Source organism: Gymnogyps californianus, chromosome 28 (genome assembly GCF_018139145.2).
Source record: "Gymnogyps californianus isolate 813 chromosome 28, ASM1813914v2, whole genome shotgun sequence".
NCBI classification, from domain to species: domain Eukaryota; kingdom Metazoa; phylum Chordata; class Aves; order Accipitriformes; family Cathartidae; genus Gymnogyps; species Gymnogyps californianus.
Genome location: NC_059498.1, coordinates 7,336,650 through 7,355,187, shown reverse-complemented (window position 1 = coordinate 7,355,187; position 18,538 = coordinate 7,336,650). Strand labels below are relative to the sequence as shown.

Genomic DNA, 18,538 nt, shown 5'->3' with positions numbered 1-18,538 from the left:
GGGCCAGCAACGCCTGGGGGCCATGCATCAGCCCTGCGCACCGGGCCCAGCTGAAGAAGCGCTCCGGGGTGCCAGGAGCAGGACGGGGCCTGGCTCTGGCACAGCCGCTCGTGGGGTCTCCACAGCAGAGCTGGTCATGCAGGGAAGCACCTCCCAGTCGTGCCGGGGCTGGAGGCCGCTTCCTGCTCGCCTCCAGGCTCCCACTTGGGATTAGCCCAGCGCTCCAACTGGGAGAAGCCATCCCAGACCCTTCACCTACTGCTGGGCCGGAAACGCAATTACCACTGACTCAGCAGCCGCAGCCGCATCCCCGTGCAGCAGCCGCAGAGCCGGGGTGATGGGCCCCGTCCCCTGCAGCCCTCCGCTGACCCTGCTGCCAGCAGGGAGCAAGGGCTGGATCGGGCAGTACCTGGCCCGGCAGCGCAGCTGCCCCCACTCCCTGCCCAGCCTGTGGCCTCGGGTGGCCCCGCTCCCTTCCTCTGTTGGCCCCATGGCAGTGCCGGGGTTGGCCCCAGAGCTGACCCCACAGCCGTGCCTGGGGCTGCCCCACAGCCGTGCCACCATCTCCCTGCATCGCCTGGCTCCACACTGGCTGCACGCCCGCCACGGCTGGTGGGCTCTGCCCTGGTGCCCCGGTGCCCGTGCCTGCCCCAGCTGCCCTGCCGGCCCCACGCCGGGGCTCAGCCCCCAGCACAGCCCGGCGCAGGCCCGGCGCTGGCTGCGTGGGAGGAGAGTTGGCAGCCGGCGCTTCCTGCGTGCGCATCCCAGCACCACGGGCTCCCAGAGACGGTGTTGACCCAACAGCTGTAGCAAAGCCAGAGCCGCGGCTGATGTGCTTAACCCCTTCTGGGGCTCCAGGAGCCGGGCTGGGCCTGGGCGCTGCCCCAGCACCCACGGCTCGAGGGTGCCACGGACCCTCTGCTGCCAGGCAGGGCCCAGGGCTGAGCTGAGCTGTGCCGCTTCGCTGTGGCACCGGCTGTGACCCTGCCACGAGCCCCTTCCGCCAGCTCCTCTCATGGGAAGGCGCCACAAGGGCTGGCAGGACAGGCCTGCCTGACCACGCTGCCCTCCTGCCCGCGGAGCCCCTGCCTGCGCAAGCAGCCCGGTGGTGCTGCCCGCCGGCACACGGCTCGGCACCGCACCAGGCCGAGCCGCCTTCCCGGGACAGGCGTTGGTGCTGCGGCACGGAAGGGCTGGGGCAGCACATGGCGCCGGTGCCACGGGGCAGCTCGACGCCGTGGCCAGCGAAACCCCGGGGCTGCCGGAACCGGCGCGCTCCGCCTGGCGCGGGGCCTGTGCCCGGTGCCGGTGCCCACGCCGGGTGCAGGCGGTGCCCGGTGCACCATGGCGGCGGCGGCTCCGGGAGCACCGGCGCTGTCGCAGCCCGGCCGTGCGGCGCCCCCGGAGCTCCCCCCGCGCGGCGCGCGTCCCCGCCCGGCAGATGACGCAAGCGGCGGCCCCGCCGCCCCGGGCGCGCTGGCTCCGCCCCGGGCCGCGCGCGGCGATTGGCGGGGACCGGTGACGCACCCGGCCCGGCCCGCCCGGGGCGGCGGCGGCGGCGGGGCCGGTCCCGGCGGCGGCGGCGGCGGCGGCGGTGGCGGCCGGTGCGCGGCGCGGGCGGGCGGCGGGCCGGTCCCGTCCCGGTCCCGTCGCGTCCCGTCCGGTGCCGGCGGGGCGATGCCGTTCCCGGGCGGGCTGTGGTGGCTGCTGTGCTGCCGGCAGGGCTTCACGCTGCTGCGGCGGGACTACGGCGAGGCGGACCGGGAGGCGGACGGCGAGGCCGAGGAGGAGGAGGCGTCCTTCGAGCTCCGCGCCCAGGGAGACCAGGTGGGGCCGGCACCGGCTCCGGGACGGGCACCGGAGCCGCGGCTGGGCACGCCGCGGCGGGACCGGGGCTGCGCGGCTCCTCCCGCCCGGGGCGCCCGGCTCTGCCCGGCCGTCCGGCACCGGCCCCCGCGCTCGACGGCGCTGCCCCGGCCCGCCCCGGTCCCCGCCGCCCCGACAAGCGCGGCCGCCGCCTGCCCGGGCACGTCCCCGCCGGTCCCGCTGCCCGGGCTGCCCTTGGCGCGTCCCCGCCGCCGGCCGGGGGGTCCCCGCGGGCGCGGGGGGGGGGTCGGCCCGGCGGCTGCGGGGGACCCGCTGCCCCGGGGCAGCGTCTGGGCGGGCGCTGGGGGTCCCGGAGCCCGCGGGGCAGAGCCGAGGGGTGCGGGGGCCGCTGCCGGCTGGATCCCGGTGCGGGGCTCCCGGAGCGGGGCCCTTGCTGGTGCCGCGGTGACGGGACCCGCGGGTGCTGGGGTGCAGCCGAAGCCGAGGCGCTGCCAGGCCGGCTGGGCAATGGAGCTGCCTGCAGAGCCGGGTGCTGCCCTGCCTGCGCTGCCCTGCCTGCACTTCCCTGCCCTTGCCTGCTCCTTCGGGGCAGGAGCCGTGGGGCTGGCAGTGCCAGATCCTGCACCAGGGCTGTACCTACCCTGTGCCGCTGCCGAGGTCAGATTGGACAGGGTGTGGAGGGTCCCCACGGGACGGGTTCCTCGGGACCGGCCGCGGCTCCGCACAGACCTGCCGGAGCAGGCCGGGGCCGTTCCCGGCACGCAGCGCCCCGGGAGCATGTGCCAGGCGTGGGGAGCAGGCCTGGATCTCCCCGCTCCGGCTGCTTCCTCTGTTTAGGGAAGCGGAGCGGCGGAAACCGGCGCTTCCTCCGGCTGGGCTGTGTGGAGGACGGCTGATAGTGTGGGGCGGCGGGGGAAACCCCGGCTCCCAGGGGTTCCTCCTGCCCGTCCCGGCTGCCTCCCACACCTGGAGCACGGGGCCGTGGCCCTGCCCGGAGTGGACACGGCGGGTGGTGACAGCCCAGTCCCGCTTGCTGCGGCCCCTCTCCCGCTGCCCACTGTGGGGTCTGCAGCACGGCCCTGCTGCCACTGGGCTGCCCTGGCTGCGCAGGGCTGGGGGCGGCCCGGAGCCCCCCACACCAGCCGTCCCCTGGCAGCGGGTCCCTTTCCCCAGCAGTGCCAGCCCTGCAGGATGGCGGGCAGCAGGGACAGTGGCAGGGCTGGGAGCTGGGCCCTCTGGGCACCGGTGGCAGTGCCAAGGGCACGGCAACGGCAGGAGCCATCTTTGGGCTTCCCGTGTCCCATGCGCCTCGCTGGCTCCGGAGGTCCGGGCTGGCGTGGGCGGCTGTGACGCCAGCTCCCTGGGGAGCCCTTTGCTGTGGCTGGGGCGTCCTCGGAAACCCGCAGCACCGGCTGCCCCTTCCTGGGAGCGTGGGAGCAGCTACCCCGGCCCTGCTGCCGCGGCTCCTCTCCCGTTTATTTATATCCCTGAGAAGGAGCCGGCCGCCACCGCCACCTCCTCCTCCCACGGGCGAGGAGCTGGGCGCCATCTCCGTGCCGGTAGCCATGCAGGAGCGCGCAGGGCCCTCCCCGGCCTCGGCAGCGGGACGGTCGCTGCAGGAGCTGGCCCCGTGCACGGGTGCCGGCGCTGCGCGACAGGTGCCCTTAATGCCACGGGTCAGCGGCGCCCGGCCCTGCCTTGCGGCGCAGCCGTACCTGCAGCAGCTCCCCCCTCCCCACCGCTATTTTTAGCAGCCGTCTCTTTTTCTTGGCGTTTCGTGGCGCGCTCTGGCCTGTCACACCTCCGGCTGCCCCGTTGGGCTGCAGCTGGCAGGAGCGCCCGTGCATCTCCCAGGGCAGCATCTGCCGGTGCTGCCGCGTCCCCGCACCCTGCTCTGCCAGGGCGCCCTGCCTGACCCGGTGCCTGCCCGTGCCTGGGTTCTGCCTCGTGTCCCAGCACGTGTGCCAGGGTCATCACGTGAGCGGCACCGTCCATGACAAGTTGTGCTGCGCGAGGAGGAGCCGGCCCCCGTCCCGCTGCAGGGCCAGGGACTTCCCTGTGCCGTGTCCCACCGCCGCGGGCAGGAAGTCAGCGGCCCCATTACAATGGGACTTTGTGCCGTAAGCGTATTACTCAGCACTGACCTTGTGCAATTCTGCACGGTATTCAGCCTGCCGGGTCAGCTGAGGACATGCAGCCAGCGCGCCCGGCGGCTGCCCCCGCACCCCGGGGGTGCCCCAGCTGCAGCCCTGGCTCCTGCCACAGCCGTGGGGGCACCAGGGCTCCCTGCCCTGCGGCAGCAGGATGCAAGCCCGTCCCTCTGGGCCTGGAGCTGGGCTGGCAAGGAGGCGAGCAGGCATCGGGGGGACGTTCGGGGTGCCAGGCGGTGACCGTGGAGTTGAGACGTCTCCTTCCTCCCCAGGGTTCCCTGGAGGTGAGCCTGAGCCAGCCCACCCGCAGCAGCAGTGGCTCGGAGCGGTGAGTGACCCCCTGCCTCTGGCCTGCTGGGCGTCCCATCGCGTCCCACACGTGGTGCTGTGGGAGCTGGCACACCGCGGGAAGATGCACTGGTGCTGGTGTGCACCATACCATCCTGCCCACAAGGCCGGCACCGTGCTGTGCCGGTCTATCGGCTAGAACAGAGGATGGCAGAGCCGGGACTGCTGTGTTCCGTCCCCATCCCTGGTGCATCCTCAGGCACGTCTCCATCCCTCTGCCATGCTGGATGGCTTGGCTGCCGCAGGCTTAGCCAACGGGGGCCGTGCATGGCTCCTCCTGTGCCAGGAGGCTCTGCTGGGCTGGGAGGCTCTGCCAGGCCATGTCCACCAGCAGAGGCCGTGCCCTGGGGCAGTGTGTGCTCGGGGAGACAGGGTGCTGGGGCACAGGGGCTTGCTCGCTCCCCGTCCTCCCAGTGCTGACGCTGCTGCCAACATTCCTTCCTGGTTGTTCATTTTCCGAATTCCTTGGCAGGGCCGCGACTGCAAACAGCTTATTTTTAGCCAGGGTCATCTGCACCCGACGGCTCTGCCGTGTTCCCACCGCGGGGTTGCGGGGTGCCTGGAGCCCCTCGGGACCTGGGTCACCGCAGCCCCTGGGCTGGCTCCCCGCTCGGGGGCTGTGGGAGGCACCCACGGGCACCCGGGCTCAGCCCCACGTTGTCCCCAGGTCCCTGCTTGTCGCGGAGGAGATGCGCAGCCTCATTGTGGAGAAGGGCCCAGGGCCAGTGGAGGATGACCCCGACGCTCTTGTGAAAGGTGGGCACAGCCGGGCTGGGGCACAGGGGCCTCTGCCTCTGGAGCAGCTGGGGCACAGGCGGGGCTGGCAGGATCGTGCCCCGACTGCAGCTGGATCCTGTCCCAGAGGGGCAGGGGGCACTGGCTGGGCTGGTGGGGAGCGGGCACACCCTGCCCTGCACCGGCGAGCCGGTGAGGCGGATGGTGCCGGAGGTGGGGGCTGAGGCTTCCCCTTCTCAGGCTGGCTGCAGCGGGAGGTGCGGGGCGGCGTGAAGACCCCCTGGATCCGGCCTCGGAAGTACTGGTTCGTGCCTGACGCCCGACTCCCTGGACTACTACAGCAGCAACGAGAAGGGGGCCCGGCGGCTGGGTTCCCTCGTGCTCACCAGCCTCTGCTCCGTGCTCTGGCCAGACAAGCAGACCTACAAGGAGACGGGTAAGGCACCTGCGCCCCTCGGTCAGGCTACACCTTTGCGCCTCTCATGCCCTGCATCGCCCTCCCAGCCCCAGGAGGCCTCGTCGCCTGGAGGAGGGGCTGTGCCGAGCCGGGGCGCCAAGTGGCCCTGCTGGGGTGGGGGTCCTTGGGGCGAGGGTGCTGGTGGGCAGCGGGTGAGCTGTCTGTCCCCGCAGGCTACTGGAGTGTGACGGTGTTTGGCAGGAAGCATTGCTACCGCCTGTACACGGAGCACCTGAACGAGGCCGTGCACTGGGTGTGCGCGGTGCAGAAGGTCATCGACAGCAAAGTGCCTGTCCAGACACCCACCCAGCTGCTCATGCGCGACATCGAGGTGAGCCCATGGCACGGGGCTGCCCACGCCTTCAGCCATCGGCGGGGCCAGGACGGACGGTCGGGGCCTCACATGCCCTGGGGCGGCAGCGGAGGGTACTTGTGATGGGCACTTGGCCGGGCAGCCCCTCTGCAGCCATCGCTTCACCCTCCCAGGAGCACTGCGGCAGCCCCGAGGTCCTGGAGCAGATCTACCGCTGCAACCCAATCCTGCGCTACACCAGCAGCCCCCTCTACGCTCCCTTGCTGCCCTTCCCCTACGGCAGCCTGGACCAAAGCGGTGAGGGGCGGGCGGGGGGCACAAAGCCTGGTCCCACGCCCCGGGCTGGCGGGAGCGATGGCCAGGCTGGGTGCTGCGCAGGGTGGGCAGGCGCTGGGCTGGGCCCTGCCTGGCCCCGGGTGCAGGTATGGTGCCTGGCTGCTGGGGAGGGGGGCCTGGGGAAGCCCACAGGGGCTGTTAACCCCCATCCCGTACCGCAGCCCCCAGCCCCCGCAGCTACACCACGCTGCGCGACGAGGCCGTGAAGCTCTTCAACTCGCTGCAGCAGCTGGAGTCGGAGCGGGACCCGGTGCCGCTGATGCAGGGCGTCCTGCAGACCTGCCTGGACCTGCCGCCGCTGGTGGATGAGATCTACTGCCAGCTGGTGAAGCAGACGACGGAGCCGCCGGCGCCGGGCGGGCAGGGCGACCTGCACTACTGGCAGCTGCTCACCTGCATGAGCTGCACCTTCCTGCCCTCCCCGCCCGTCCTGCGCTTCCTGCGCTTCCACCTGGACAGGCGAGTGCCGGCGGAGCCGCCGGGCACCAGCTGCGGGCAGGGAGCTCGCCGGGTGCCAGGGCCCCCATCGGGTCAGTGCCACTGTGACCCTCCTGGCGTCTCTTGCAGGACGGAGAGCCGGTTCCCCGCCTCGGAGATGGCCAAGTACGCCTGCTTCATCCGGGAGGCGCTGGGGAAGACGAAGGGGCGGGAGTGCGTGCCCTCGCTGGAGGAGATCCTGGTGCTGATGCGGCGGCAGGAGATGATCTGTACCGTGCACTGCCCGGGGGCGCCCGCCTGCAGCGTGGCCATCAGCTCCCACACCACGGCCGAGGAGGTGAGGGTCCGCATCTGTGCCGGGCAGGGGGCTCGGGACGTTTTGGCACACGGGGCTGGGTGGGCAGTGTGCCGTGGGAGGTGAGGGGCTCCTGTGGGTCTTTCCCAGCTGAGCCGTGGTGGAGAGGGGCCGGGGGCCGCCTGCCTTTGCCCGCCATGACCTGTCTGTGTCCCTTTGCAGCCCTGAGCGCCGCGGCCAGGGACGCGCAGTCACCGTCGGTTGCCTTTGTCTCGCCCCAGGTGGCCCGGGAGCTGGTGTCACGCCTGGGGCTGTCCCAGAGCCCCAACCTCTTTGCGCTCTACGAGCAGTCCCGGCGGCGGGAGCAGCCCGTGGGCAGCGCCACGCTACTGGCCGACGTCCTCACCAGGTTTGAAAAGTAAATGTCCCACTCTGCTGCCTACGGGGGAGAGGGGCCGGGGGGACCACGGGCGGGAGGGGATGGTGTGGGGGTGCCTCGCCCCGCCTGCCCCCACGCTGACGGGGCTGGTCCCTTCTGCCGCAGCCTGGCCGGGGAGGAGCGGGAGCAGGACCCGCCGTGCCGGCTCTGCTTCAAGCACTACGGCTTCCTGGACACGGACAATGTCCCGCGTGACAGCCTGGAGTTTGCCCTCCTCTTCGAGCAGGTGAGAGCCATACCGGGGTGGCTGTGCCGTGCCATGCCGGGGTGGCCATGCTGTGGTGGCCGTGCTGTGCCGGCTCACCCCACTCTCCCGCAGGCGCACGAGATGGTGCTGCGGGGCTACGTGCCCACGTCAGAGGAGACGCTGCAGACGCTGGCGGCGCTGCGCCTGCAGAGCCTCAACAGCGACTTCTCCACCCACGCCCCCTTCCCACGCCTGGAGGAGCTCTTTCCGCCCCACGTGCTGCATGCCCGCCTGCCGGCCCCCCGCCGCCGGCCCCCCACCAAGTGCCGAGGGGCCCGGCTGCGTGCGGGGCTACTGGCCGGCGGGCTCTGGGGCCAGGCGCTGGCCAAGCAGCGGGCGGAGCGGGACCAGCGCCTGCGGGGCCGCCTGCGGGAGGAGGGGGCCAGCACCATGGCCGCCATCGTGGAGAAGTGGAAGCTGCTGCAGGGCATGGGCCGGCCCGAGGCCATGGCCGCCTACGTGGCGCTGGTGCGGGAGTGGCCTGGCTTCGGCTCCACGCTCTTCGACGTCGACCTGCGCACGGTGAGGCCCCGGCGGGGGGCGGTGGGCAGCCCTGGCAGCGGGCAGCCCTGACACCCCTCTCCCCACAGAGCCCAGTGGGGGCCGGGCCCCAGCGGCTGTGGCTGGGCATCGGGGCCAAGGCCGTCTCGCTCTACAAGCCGGGGGAGCCCGAGCCCTTGGACAGCTTCTGCTACGGCCGCATCTCCTCCTTTGGCGCCTCCGACAGCAGCACCTTCCGCCTCTCCGTGGAGGACCGGGACATGCTCTTCGAGACCTCCCAGGTAAGGGGCGGCCATCCCTCCTTCCCCCTGGGGGCTGCAGGGTGCCGGGCACCCTGGGCTGACCCAGCGCGTCCCCTCTGCCCCACAGGTGGATGAGATTGCTCAGCTCCTCAACACGTACCTCACCTCTGCGGGCACCCGGCAGCCGCCCCGGCCCCAGGAGCCGGCCACCAGCCCCCCTGCCTTGGACCCCACCGCACTGCCCCAGGGGCTCTGCCCTGCGGCTGGGTCCTGGCAGCACCGGCCGTCGGTGGGCTCCTTCCACAGCTAGCCCGGCGGCCGGCGCGGCCACGCAGGGTGCTCCCGACAGACGGCATGGGGAGGGCGGCCGGCCCGGCAGCGAGCGGCAGGTCTGTGCTGGTCCCCAGCCGCTCCCTGGAGCAGGGGGACAGGGGCTCGTGCTCCCCACGCCGCTGTTGCCTTTCTGGTTATTTCCTTAATTTATTTCGAGACGCCCGTGCCCCCCACGTCTCCCAGCACTTTCCCTGGCGGGCAGCGGGGCTGCCGTGCCGCGGACCCCGCGCACTGCCCCCAGGCCTGTCCCCATCCCTTGCATCCCGGTGCCTTCGCCTCCAGCACTTGTGCTGCCTGGCAGCTCTGCCCGCACCCCGGCTCCCGCTGCCCCGGGGGCTTTGCCTGGGGCAAGGGGTGCCGGGCAGCGGTGCTGTGCCGTCGTCTGTCTGTCCGTCCGTCCACTGAACCCACCCCTCCTGGAAAGCTGCGGGCGGCTTTTGGCCGAGCCGCCTCGGGGACCAGCGGGCTCCTCCCGGCCGAGTGGCCGGGCCCTGCTGCTTCGCGGTGGCCCCGTGGCGGGGCTCGTGGTGCAGGGGTGGCCGGTGGGGTGGCGGCTGGTACGGCTGGGGCTCGGCCCCTCAATGTTGCCTCTGTAAAGTTTGTCGGTTCTGTCTTGGGAGGGGGGGGTTGTTTGTTTTTTTTTTCTAAATAAATGCACAAAGGAATGGCTGGGCCTCCTGTCCTGGAGCTTGGGCCGGCGGCAGGAGGCAGGGACGGTCTGATCCCCAGGGCAGCGAGTGCAGCACGGCCTGGGACAGGCAGCGGCGGCGGGGAGGAGCAGCACAGCATGTCCTTGGGGGCAGGGACCGCCGTCCCTCTGGCCAGCACCAGCAGCCGGGCTGCTCGCTGCGCCCTTTGGCATTTCATCAACAGCGCAGCCAGCGCTCCGGCTCCGCTTCCAGCTCCCCGGCACCCCCTGGCACTGGCCGCCCCAGGCGGGGGGAACTGCCCCAGCAGCGGGCGCCTATGCGGGGCCGGTGCCAAAGAGGGCGTGGGAGCCCGGCCCTGCCATGGCGGGCGAGTATTTTTAGCCTGCTGCTCTGTGCCACAGGGTCAGAGGAAAAGGCTAATTCTCACCTTGGGCTGCCTGGGCTTGGGCCGGCGCCAGCGCTGCCTCACGCCCCTGTCCCTCGCAGCCTGACTGACGCAGGGCAGGACTGGAGCTGCCATGTCTGTGTCCCCCTCTGCGCCACATCAACACCGGCTGGCCCCAGGTCTCCCTCCCGGCAGTGCCATCCCCTGCCTTGGATCCAGAGCGGGGAGGGCACCCCCAGCCCCTCGGGGGCCTCCCTCCTGCACGGGGCCTTGCCCCTGTGAAACGTTAACGTGGGCACCGCGTGCTCTGCGGGCAGGGCAGGCAGGGTGGTGCCGGCTCCTGTCTCTGGTCAGCCGCGCCGGCAGGTCCTTCCAGTATTTCTGGCTCTGCCGCAGCAGTGCCCGGGCCCAGTGGTGCCCAGGCCCAGGCAGCACGCTGCCGGCTGGCTCCCAGCCAGGGCAGGGCTGGCCCCACGCACCACCGGGATGTGCAGGTGAGCAGCGGCCCCGGTTCACCACTCCCGCTGAGCCGGGACACCGTCAGACTGTGGCTGCACTGCAGGGCTGGCTAGCTGGGCAAGGCCAGTGCTGGCCCCGGCAGCGTCTGCAGCTGCTTCTCCGCCCAGCTGCTCGCTCCAGGAGCCGTGCAGGCAGCATCAGTGCAGGAACAGCCTTTATTAAAGCAAAATAACCTACAAAAATATAGATACAGCCTGTGCCCCAGGCCTGATCTGGTGAAGGAGGAACAAGGCTCCTGCCCAGGGCAAGGACTAGTTCAGCCACACAGAGCCTTTGGCCACAGGGGTCACGTGCACCCAACTCTTCAGGCCAGGCCTGTTCCAAGCCCCCGGGTTCGCTCTCCTCCTCCTCCGAGCGAGCATTGCTCCCGCGGGCGGAGGTTCCCTACCAGCACAGCGCGCAGCTGCCCCAGTCCCATCCTGGGCCAGGGCACGTGGTGGAGCGGAGGCTGTCCCCCGCCAAGGGTCTTCAGGGGCAGTGCGGCTCCCTGCAGAGCTGCTTCCGCTGAGGAGCGCAGCGTGTGTGTGCAGCCAGTGTGATGACTCCACCGCGGCCGGGCAGCGCTGAGGGGTACTAAACATGGGCACGGCCGAGACAAGCCCTGCCGGCATGCGTGGAGGCGGCCGTGGGACCCTCCCGTCCCCTGGCAGGGCACTCACTGCTCCTGCGTGCCCCAGGAGATGTAGTCGGGGCGCGTGGCCGCGTGGTACTCGTCGATCAGCTGCTGCACGATCTCCCGGGAGTTGTCCAGCTCGTCGAAGTTGTCCTTGAAGATGTCCTCCTTGCGGAACTGCTCCAGGAAGGCCTCCCGCTTGCGCAGCTTGTCGTACTGCCGGCACGTCCGCTCAAACAGCTGGAGAGCAGCGCAGTGGTCAGACGGGCCAGAGCTCCCTGGGGATCCCGCGGGGCACGGGGAGGGGCCTGACCTCCTCAGGCTGCTGCCTAGGAGGAGGCAGGCAGGCAGGCAGGCAGGCAGCCCACCCCAGGCCGGCAGGGCAGTAGCTGCTACCCTGCGCCCAGCCAGCACTCAGGATCAGCTCGTGCTTCCGAGGCTGCCTTTGGCCAGGGAGAAGGAGTCCCAGGAGCAGGCTGCTCCTGGGAGAACGGCAGCAGGGCTGCAGCAGGACTGACGGGACCCCAGACCCGACCTGAGCCCTGCCGTGCCCCAGCTGGGAGCTGCCCGCCCTCCCCTCATCTGCAGGGCCTGCCATGGCTTTGTGAAAGCCCCAGAGAAGACACGTTTGCGACTGAAAGGACATCAGAGCTGCAGCTGTGGGGCCCCAGCGCTGCCCGCGGTGTAGAGGGAGGGAAGGCACTCACCGAGGAGATGTTGGTGTGGTTTGCCATCATGAGGCCGCTGACACGGTGTGCGGAAGGCAGGTAGGGGGACTTGCGGGACAAAGCCACCTGGATGCTGGCAGGACCCCAGGGGATGAAGTTGGCCAGCTTCCTCTCCCGGATCCGCTGCAGACTCTTGTGAACCTGGTGGGATGAGAGCAGCAAGGGGCAGCAGGGCGATGGGCAAAGCAGCCTGGTCCCAGCAGACCCAGGAGCTGCTCCTTGCAGGACATACGGCCTCGGGAATGTGGACTTCAGCAAACAGCAGACAGGGAGGCTCCTCACAGCAAGGGACTAGCGGCCTTTCCACGAGGCCAGGGCCCACACAGGAGCAACTTGGAGCCGGTTCTCAGGCACTGCTCAGTCTCACTCCAGGATCCCCGCACAGGAAGACGGTGACCGTGCCCTTCCCTGGCAGGCCACGCCATTGCCATCAGCACCTGAAACAGCCGCGGGCGCTCACCTGCGTAGGATCCACCTCCCCCTGGATGATGTTGAGGATGGCGATGTAGCAGTGGTTGGTCTGCCTGTCTCGCCCTGTGGACACCATCACATTTTTAGGCTGCAGCAATCTTCTCATCACGTCCAGGACCGTGGTTTTCCTCACGCTGGCCACCTGCAAATGCCAGCCAGGGGTCAGAGGGAGCGGGCACACTGCTCCCTTGCCCTCCCGCTGCCCTGCACACGCACACAGGAGCGGAGGGCAGTTGGACGGAGAAGCCCTCGCCCCGGGGACGGAGCCACGTGCAAAGCCGCATGCAGGACAGGGAAGTCCCAAAGTCACACAACGGGCACAGCCAGGCTGAGAACCGGAGCGTTGGCGGAGGCTCCAACACAAGGGCGCCGAGCTGCCCCTGCCAGCAGCGCAGCAGGGGCTGGGGGCGAAGCTCAGCTGAGACCAGAGCGACAGGGACACGTTTCATGTTGTTGCTGTCAGACTTCTGTCCTGTTGCACTGCTGAGGCAAAGAGCAGGGCTGGAGGACAGGACAGGGGTTGTTCCCCGCCGCGCCCCCTCCCCACCTCGCTGGCACTGAGCCCGTGGGCAGACCGGCCACTGCAGTCCCCGAGGGCTGGCCCGGGCTTTGCCCAGCTGCTGCCTGCCAAGGGGGCCACAGCCAGGGCCGGCACCCGAAGGAGTGCCCGTAGCAAGGACAGCTCGGCGATGTGGCAGCCCCGCTCCAGGCACCGTCTGAGCTGCTGGCTGAGCCCTCCCCGCACTCCTCCCTGGGAGGACAGATCACACACTCAATACCCTTTTCAGAGCCAGCAGTTTTTCAGATTTGCTTCTCTGAGTAACATCCTGAGGAAATGCACACAACGAGAGGAGAACAGCAGCTGTTAGCTCCCAGCAGAACTGAGACACGGCCAACGCAGGTGAGTGCCTCTCAGAACAGAACTGCACCGTTCTCACCGGGGGGGCTGAGGGGCACTGGCTGGGGACGAGCTAAACGCAAGCGGTAGCGTTCGAGGCAGCTGGGGGGTGGCAATCCCCTCCCGGAACACAGATCAAGCCCCGGGAAGGGGCTGACGCCTGGAGCCCACGATCAGTCTTGGCATGACAATGATCAACAGTGTTCTGACCCAAATGGCCTGGGCTGGTGGCCCACCGGGGTGGCAGGACTGGCAGGGCCACCTTGCTGGGCTTACTCCGATCGTTTCTAAGGGTGGCTTTTGTCAGATCAGATACTGTCGGCTCTCCCATAGCTGCCGCAGCCATCCTGATGCATGCGGCAGGTAGCCCAGCACAAGCACAATTGCCTGCTCACGTCTGATTCATATCACACGCGGCTGTCACGTGGCGTGGGCACACGGGCCTGGGATTTGGAACACGCAATTAGAGCTCACACCAAGACCGTGGGACTGACGGATGTTACAAGCTCCTCCTGCCCTCGGGGAAGGGGAGGAGTGCCTGGCGGGCTGCCTTACCGACTGGTCGGTGGTGAGCGGTGTGTACCCCGTCATGAGGAAGTGCAGCCGGGGGGTGGGGATCAGCGAGGCAATCAGCCCGATGAGGTCGTTGTTCATGTACCCGGGATACCTGAGCGTGGTGGTGCTGGCAGACATGATGGTGGAGACCTGGGGGAGAGGATGGGGTCAGTGTCCGCGTCACCGCATGGGCGCAGAGCACATTCAAAACCTGCTTCACACAGCCGTGCCGGGGTAAGCTGGAGCGCCTGTGGAGGCCGCCCCGGGGAAGGGCAGAGGACCCTCGTTCACGGCTCCCGGCTGCCCACCACCGTGCCCAGCCCACGGAGCAGGTTCACACCGAATGGAACGCAGCGGGGAAGCCCCATGCCGGCTTCTCCAGAGGGAAGAGCCCTTCTCACCAGCTGGTTGATCTGAGAGAACGATGGGTTCTGAATGTGCAGCCGGTCCGTCGCGATCCGATTCAAGGCTGTGTTGTCCAGAACCACCTGCAAGAGAAAAAACGGCTCTGTGAAGAGCCTCGGAGGCAGCCTGAGGAAGGGCAGTCCTGGCCACGTCTCCGAGGGCACCGGATCGCCCAGCACAGGCCCCGAGCGCCGCGGCCTGGCGGAGCCCTCCGCGGCAGGTGGCAGACACTTGAAACCACAAGCTGACTCATCTGTGGAGCGTAACCGACACTGTCAATGGAAGCTCTTCCCTCCGCCTTGGCTGTGCTCCCCAGCGCTCTCCCAAAGAGCACTGCCTCTGGGCCAGCACCTCGCAGCAACCTTCAGCCCCAGCAGCTCTGGCGCAGCTGCTCTTGCCCTGCCACATGCAGAGATAAGCTGGGAGGGACGAGCAGTGTCTTGGTTAGGACCTGACCGAAGGCCCTGGTGCAGGCTGAAGATGCTGCCTGGCTGGGGCTTGTGGGTGCTGAAAGCGATGCTGGAATCGAGTTCAAGCAGAAAGCTGCAGTGCAGCTACGCAGAGGAAGCACAGCCAGTCCTCGCTGCCATGGGAAGAATCTGCTGGATCCCGGAGGCAGAAATGCCAAGCCGGACAGCTCAGCAGGGGTTAGCGCAGAGCCCTTGTCCCTAGAGCCACCACATCTGCTCAGTCCGTCTGGACAGGGGTGCACTCACTGCTGCGCTTGCGGCTTCGCAGGCAGATTGCACGCTGCTGCAGCACTCACCCCACACAGCTACGGCACTTGCCCCAGGAAAAGCTGCGTTTTTGAGCGGCTGGGGACAGGGCTGCCACGCAGGAGCTGGCTGCACTGCTGGCCTGACACGCAGCGGGACTCTTACCACGCAGTCAGCATTCTGAGTCAGCCTCTTCAGTGTCAGCAGAGAGTTGTACGGCTGGACTACAACATCGCTCATCTCATCCTGGTTTGGGAAAACTGAGTAGGTCTCCACCAACTTCTTAGGGTACCTGGTGAGAAAGCCCAGAAATCTCAAGGGTTAACACCACCAAGCCAGCACTCTCCTCCCACAAGCTCCCTTTGCAGTCTCCAGGGCTCAGGACAGCAGTGAGTCACCAGTGCTGCACGCCAGAGTCGGCTCCCAGGGAGGGAGAGAATTTGTCCCAGCAGTGCCTACCCTAGCAGTGCAGGAGCAGGCTGCCAGACGGAGCTACAGGCGAGGCTGAGCCATCTGCAGGCTGAGTAAGCAGCTGCTTACAAGCCTTTTCGAGAGGCTGCAAGCTGAAACAGGCAGGGATGGCAGCTCAGAACCCACAGCTAGAGCCTCCCACCCTCCCCTGCACAGTCACGGTGTCAGAAGGCAGCTGCCTGATAAGAATGGCTGAGGGAAGGCAGAGTTTGGACAGCATGAGTCCAGTTTCAGAGCCTCTGAAGTCCCCAGGCGTATCAGGAGCCATCCCTTCCCCGGGCAGCGTGCCAGGGATTGCACAAGACAGTGTTTGGGTGGGGGCGGTGGCTCTGAGTCAGCGCTCTCCAGCTCCCCGCACTGGCAGGGTGCCCAGGCTGGGCCAGACTCTGCCGTGAGGGAAGGGGACAAGGCTGAACGCTCACCTGTCGTTCAGTCTCTCCAGGAGGTACGAGCCCAGCCCGGAGCCCGTTCCACCGGCAATGGAGTGGCAAAGCACAAACCCCTGGAAGGAAGCAGAACGCGGGCAGCTCAAGGTCCGGCTCAGCCCCAGGAGCAGGCAGAGCAAGGCACGCTGCGCCACCGCCACCACCTCCAGCAGAGACTCGCCAGCCAGGGCGAGAACTCCCCCTGTGGCAACTGAGAGCTGACGCCTGCGGACAGAGCGGAGGTTAGCCCTGGCTCCTCCAGACCACAGCGACAGCCACACGCTCATCAGGCCACTTCTGCCAGAGTGGGTGGAATCCGCGCCTCTGCACACACCACAAAGTGCAAGTGCTGCTCAGGAGCCTCTGGATTCCTCCCACCCCAGAACAGACTTCAGAATAGCTCCAAGGTCACCTTCAGGGTCCAGTCGGTCATACAAAACGGAGGCACATGTTCTCAGCCCTTTCCCCGGGCCCTCCATGCCATTCCCCTCCTTCTAGAGTGCCCAAGGTCAAACTCCCTCTACCCGACTTCAGGGCAGGTCCCACCTGCTGCAGGTCCCACAACGGGCTCTTGGATCTTCTGCCAGATTATTTTACGATGACATTTTCCCTTCGCCTGTTGCCGCGCGACAGCCTGACACAAACACCAGGGAGCCCTCTCTGTCTACGCACAGGAAACGGGTTTACACGGAGGGTGGCCAAGGTCCTGCCAGAGGCACAAGGCAAAGCAGCCGAAGAGCTGTCGGTGCCCTTGGTGCCCCTCTAGCCCGGCTGGAGAGAAAACGAAGCTGCAGCTGCCTGCGCTCATTCCATGGCCTTCGAAGCACTCAGCAACTTTGGGTCTAAACACCTTCCCGCTGGCAGCCCGTGGCTCCCTCTTCTGCTGCAAGCAGAGGGGCAGCAGGGGCCTTGTTCCAGCACAGCCCTCCCTACCCACGAGGGCCTTCACTGGAGGACAAGCAGCGTGTGTCCTGCTTCAGCTGAGGCAGGGGAGAGCCACGGGAGGGAGGCGGAACAGGGAAAGGAAAAAACACCATAATGCCTGGACCTCTTCCTGCGGACTGTATCCTGCGGGAAATGCCCAAGGCAAGCAGTACTTGGGGCAGAAAAATGCCCTGCTGAGCAAACAGTAAGAAGATTTCTGGGGAAGCCTGGCAGATGTAGTAGTGATGGGAAAGACCTCCTTTCCCTACTTCCCCTCTCTATGTGTTCTCTGCTTGGCACCCAGAAGCAAGTTGAGGAAGTCTGCGTACACCGAAGGGCTGAGCTTGACCTTATAAAACAGCAGCCTGGCTCTGAAAACACCAAGCAGGGCAACCGGATCCAAATTCCCTGGTTTACTTACTTCCAAACTGTCGCTCCCATCAGCCTCTCTGTCTATTATGTCAAAAATATCTTCGTGGATTTTTTCTCCCTGCAAGAGAGACGAGGCCAGGATTTGTTCCGTTCCCACAGAAAATGGAGAAGAGCTCCTCAAGCCTGGTGTGAAGCCAAGTCAGATTGGCAATGTGACCCTGCGCCCAGGGTGCCACAAAGCGTCGGGCGTAAGTCCCTGCCGACTGATGAGGTATCCTTCAGAAACCGTGTACTGAGCCTGACATGAGAAAGCCATGATAAAGCCTGACGCCTAACGAGCTGACCTGTGTTTGCACCCAGGAGCACTAGAGCTGTTACCTGTGAGAAGCCACTGGCCCAGTTGTTCCCAGCTCCCCCTCCGTGCTCAGACAGGTAGATGTTTTCTGGGTTGTAGAGGTTGGCGTAAGGGGAGTTCAGGATGGAGTGGATAACTCGGGGCTCCAGGTCCAGCAGCACAGCTCGCGGGATGTAGTGCTCATCGTCTGCCTTTAACAAGGAGCAGTAAGATCGCGATGCAGTCCCAGCTCAGCGGCGCTTCTTACCGCAAGAGAAACTGCAAGTGCGTGTGCCACCCCCTGGCCGTGCGAGAGCACGGCACAGCTGGCGTCTGACAGGGAAGAGGAGGAAGGGAAACTTGTTATGTACGGCCTGTCGGTAATGCAGCATCTCTATGCGCCCCAGAGCATATCCTGAACGCTGGGCAGGCGGAGGGGGGGCAGCTCCCCCCTAACGGGCCTGCACTCGCGGCGGTTACGTAAGGTGGTGTCTATGGCAGCCTCAGCCTCGTGTTTCTGCCTCCACAACACATCCATTTCCAGAAACGGGAGCACAGGCAGGAGCCCTGGCAGCGTGCTGCCTAGCTGAGGCTGCCTCCCAAACCAGCCTGGGGTCAGCGTCAGCCCACCGGTCCCTGAACGGGGGGGGCTACTGGGGAGAGCTGAAGCAGTCACCGACAGCCCTGCCCGCGTTCATCCGGGCACGGATCAAGCTGGTGACGAGGGCGGGCGCATCCCGCAGCACAGTGTGCCCGCTCCACGTCCCAGGGCAGGCAGGGCCCAGGGCAGCGCCCGGCAGTACCTGGTAGAAGAAGACGTCCTTGCGGTCGGTGCCCTCGGTGGCGAACTCCTCCACGATGCCCTCGGGGCTGATGCCGTGCTCGGCGCAGAGCTGCTTCCAGAACTCGAACCCGACTGCGGGGGGGTGCGGTCAGCCGGGGCGGGGCGGGGCAGGGCGGGGCAGGGCGGGGCCGGTCCCCCACGCCGGGCCGGGCCGGGCCGGGGGAGAGCCCGCAGCATCCCCGGTCCGACAGGCCCCGCCCCGGGCTCGGCAGGCCCCGCCCCCTCAGCAGGCCCCCGCCCCGGTCCTAGCAGGCCCCGCCCACGCCCCCCACAGAATCTCGGCCCCGCCCGGGGCGCGCTCCCCCGGCCCGGCCCGGCCCGGCCCTGCCGCCGCCGGCCCCGGGCGCCCACTCACTCTGGTTGCCGCACTGGCCCAGCTGCAGGGTGATGATCTCCCGCGGCATCGCGGCCGAGGCTCCGCTCCGCTCCGCTCCTCCGCCCGGCTCCCCGCTGCCCCGCCGCGTCTCCCGCCCGGCGCCAACGCACTGCGCGTGCGCGCGGCGCACTTCCGGGAGAGCCCCCCTCGCCCCCGCCCCTCGCGGCGCCCTGGCCGCCAGCGCGCGTGCG

The 18,538-nt window shown here is 68.2% G+C and overlaps 2 protein-coding genes across 3 annotated transcripts; one reads left to right on the top strand and one right to left on the bottom strand.

Annotated features, from left to right (window-relative positions):
• Window positions 1–1,677: 1,677 nt before the first annotated feature.
• On the top strand, window positions 1,678–9,280 carry PLEKHH3 (pleckstrin homology, MyTH4 and FERM domain containing H3). Its single transcript, XM_050911965.1, is given in 14 exon segments — window positions 1,678–1,827; window positions 4,250–4,305; window positions 4,993–5,081; window positions 5,301–5,371; window positions 5,373–5,496; window positions 5,691–5,848; window positions 6,004–6,127; window positions 6,328–6,625; window positions 6,734–6,941; window positions 7,181–7,317; window positions 7,444–7,564; window positions 7,658–8,107; window positions 8,176–8,367; window positions 8,456–9,280. Coding segments are annotated over 14 exon segments (2,361 nt in total). The 3' UTR covers window positions 8,639–9,280.
• A 1,072-nt stretch (window positions 9,281–10,352) lies between these two features.
• Window positions 10,353–18,396, bottom strand: TUBG1 (tubulin gamma 1). 2 transcript variants are annotated; one of them, XM_050911658.1, is made up of 11 exons: window positions 18,327–18,396; window positions 17,931–18,043; window positions 17,172–17,339; window positions 16,816–16,911; window positions 15,495–15,574; window positions 14,767–14,893; window positions 13,882–13,968; window positions 13,481–13,630; window positions 12,017–12,169; window positions 11,536–11,697; window positions 10,353–11,068 (listed from the first exon to the last, which is right to left on the bottom strand). In XM_050911658.1, the coding sequence occupies exons 1-11, from the start codon at window positions 18,373–18,375 to the stop codon at window positions 10,871–10,873; spliced, it is 1,383 nt and encodes a 460-aa protein (XP_050767615.1). In that variant the 5' UTR covers window positions 18,376–18,396; the 3' UTR covers window positions 10,353–10,870. The 2 variants fall into 2 exon arrangements, with proteins under 2 accessions (XP_050767615.1, XP_050767616.1); XM_050911659.1 differs by having other exon boundaries at window positions 16,843–16,911.
• Between the last annotated feature and the right edge of the window lie 142 nt (window positions 18,397–18,538).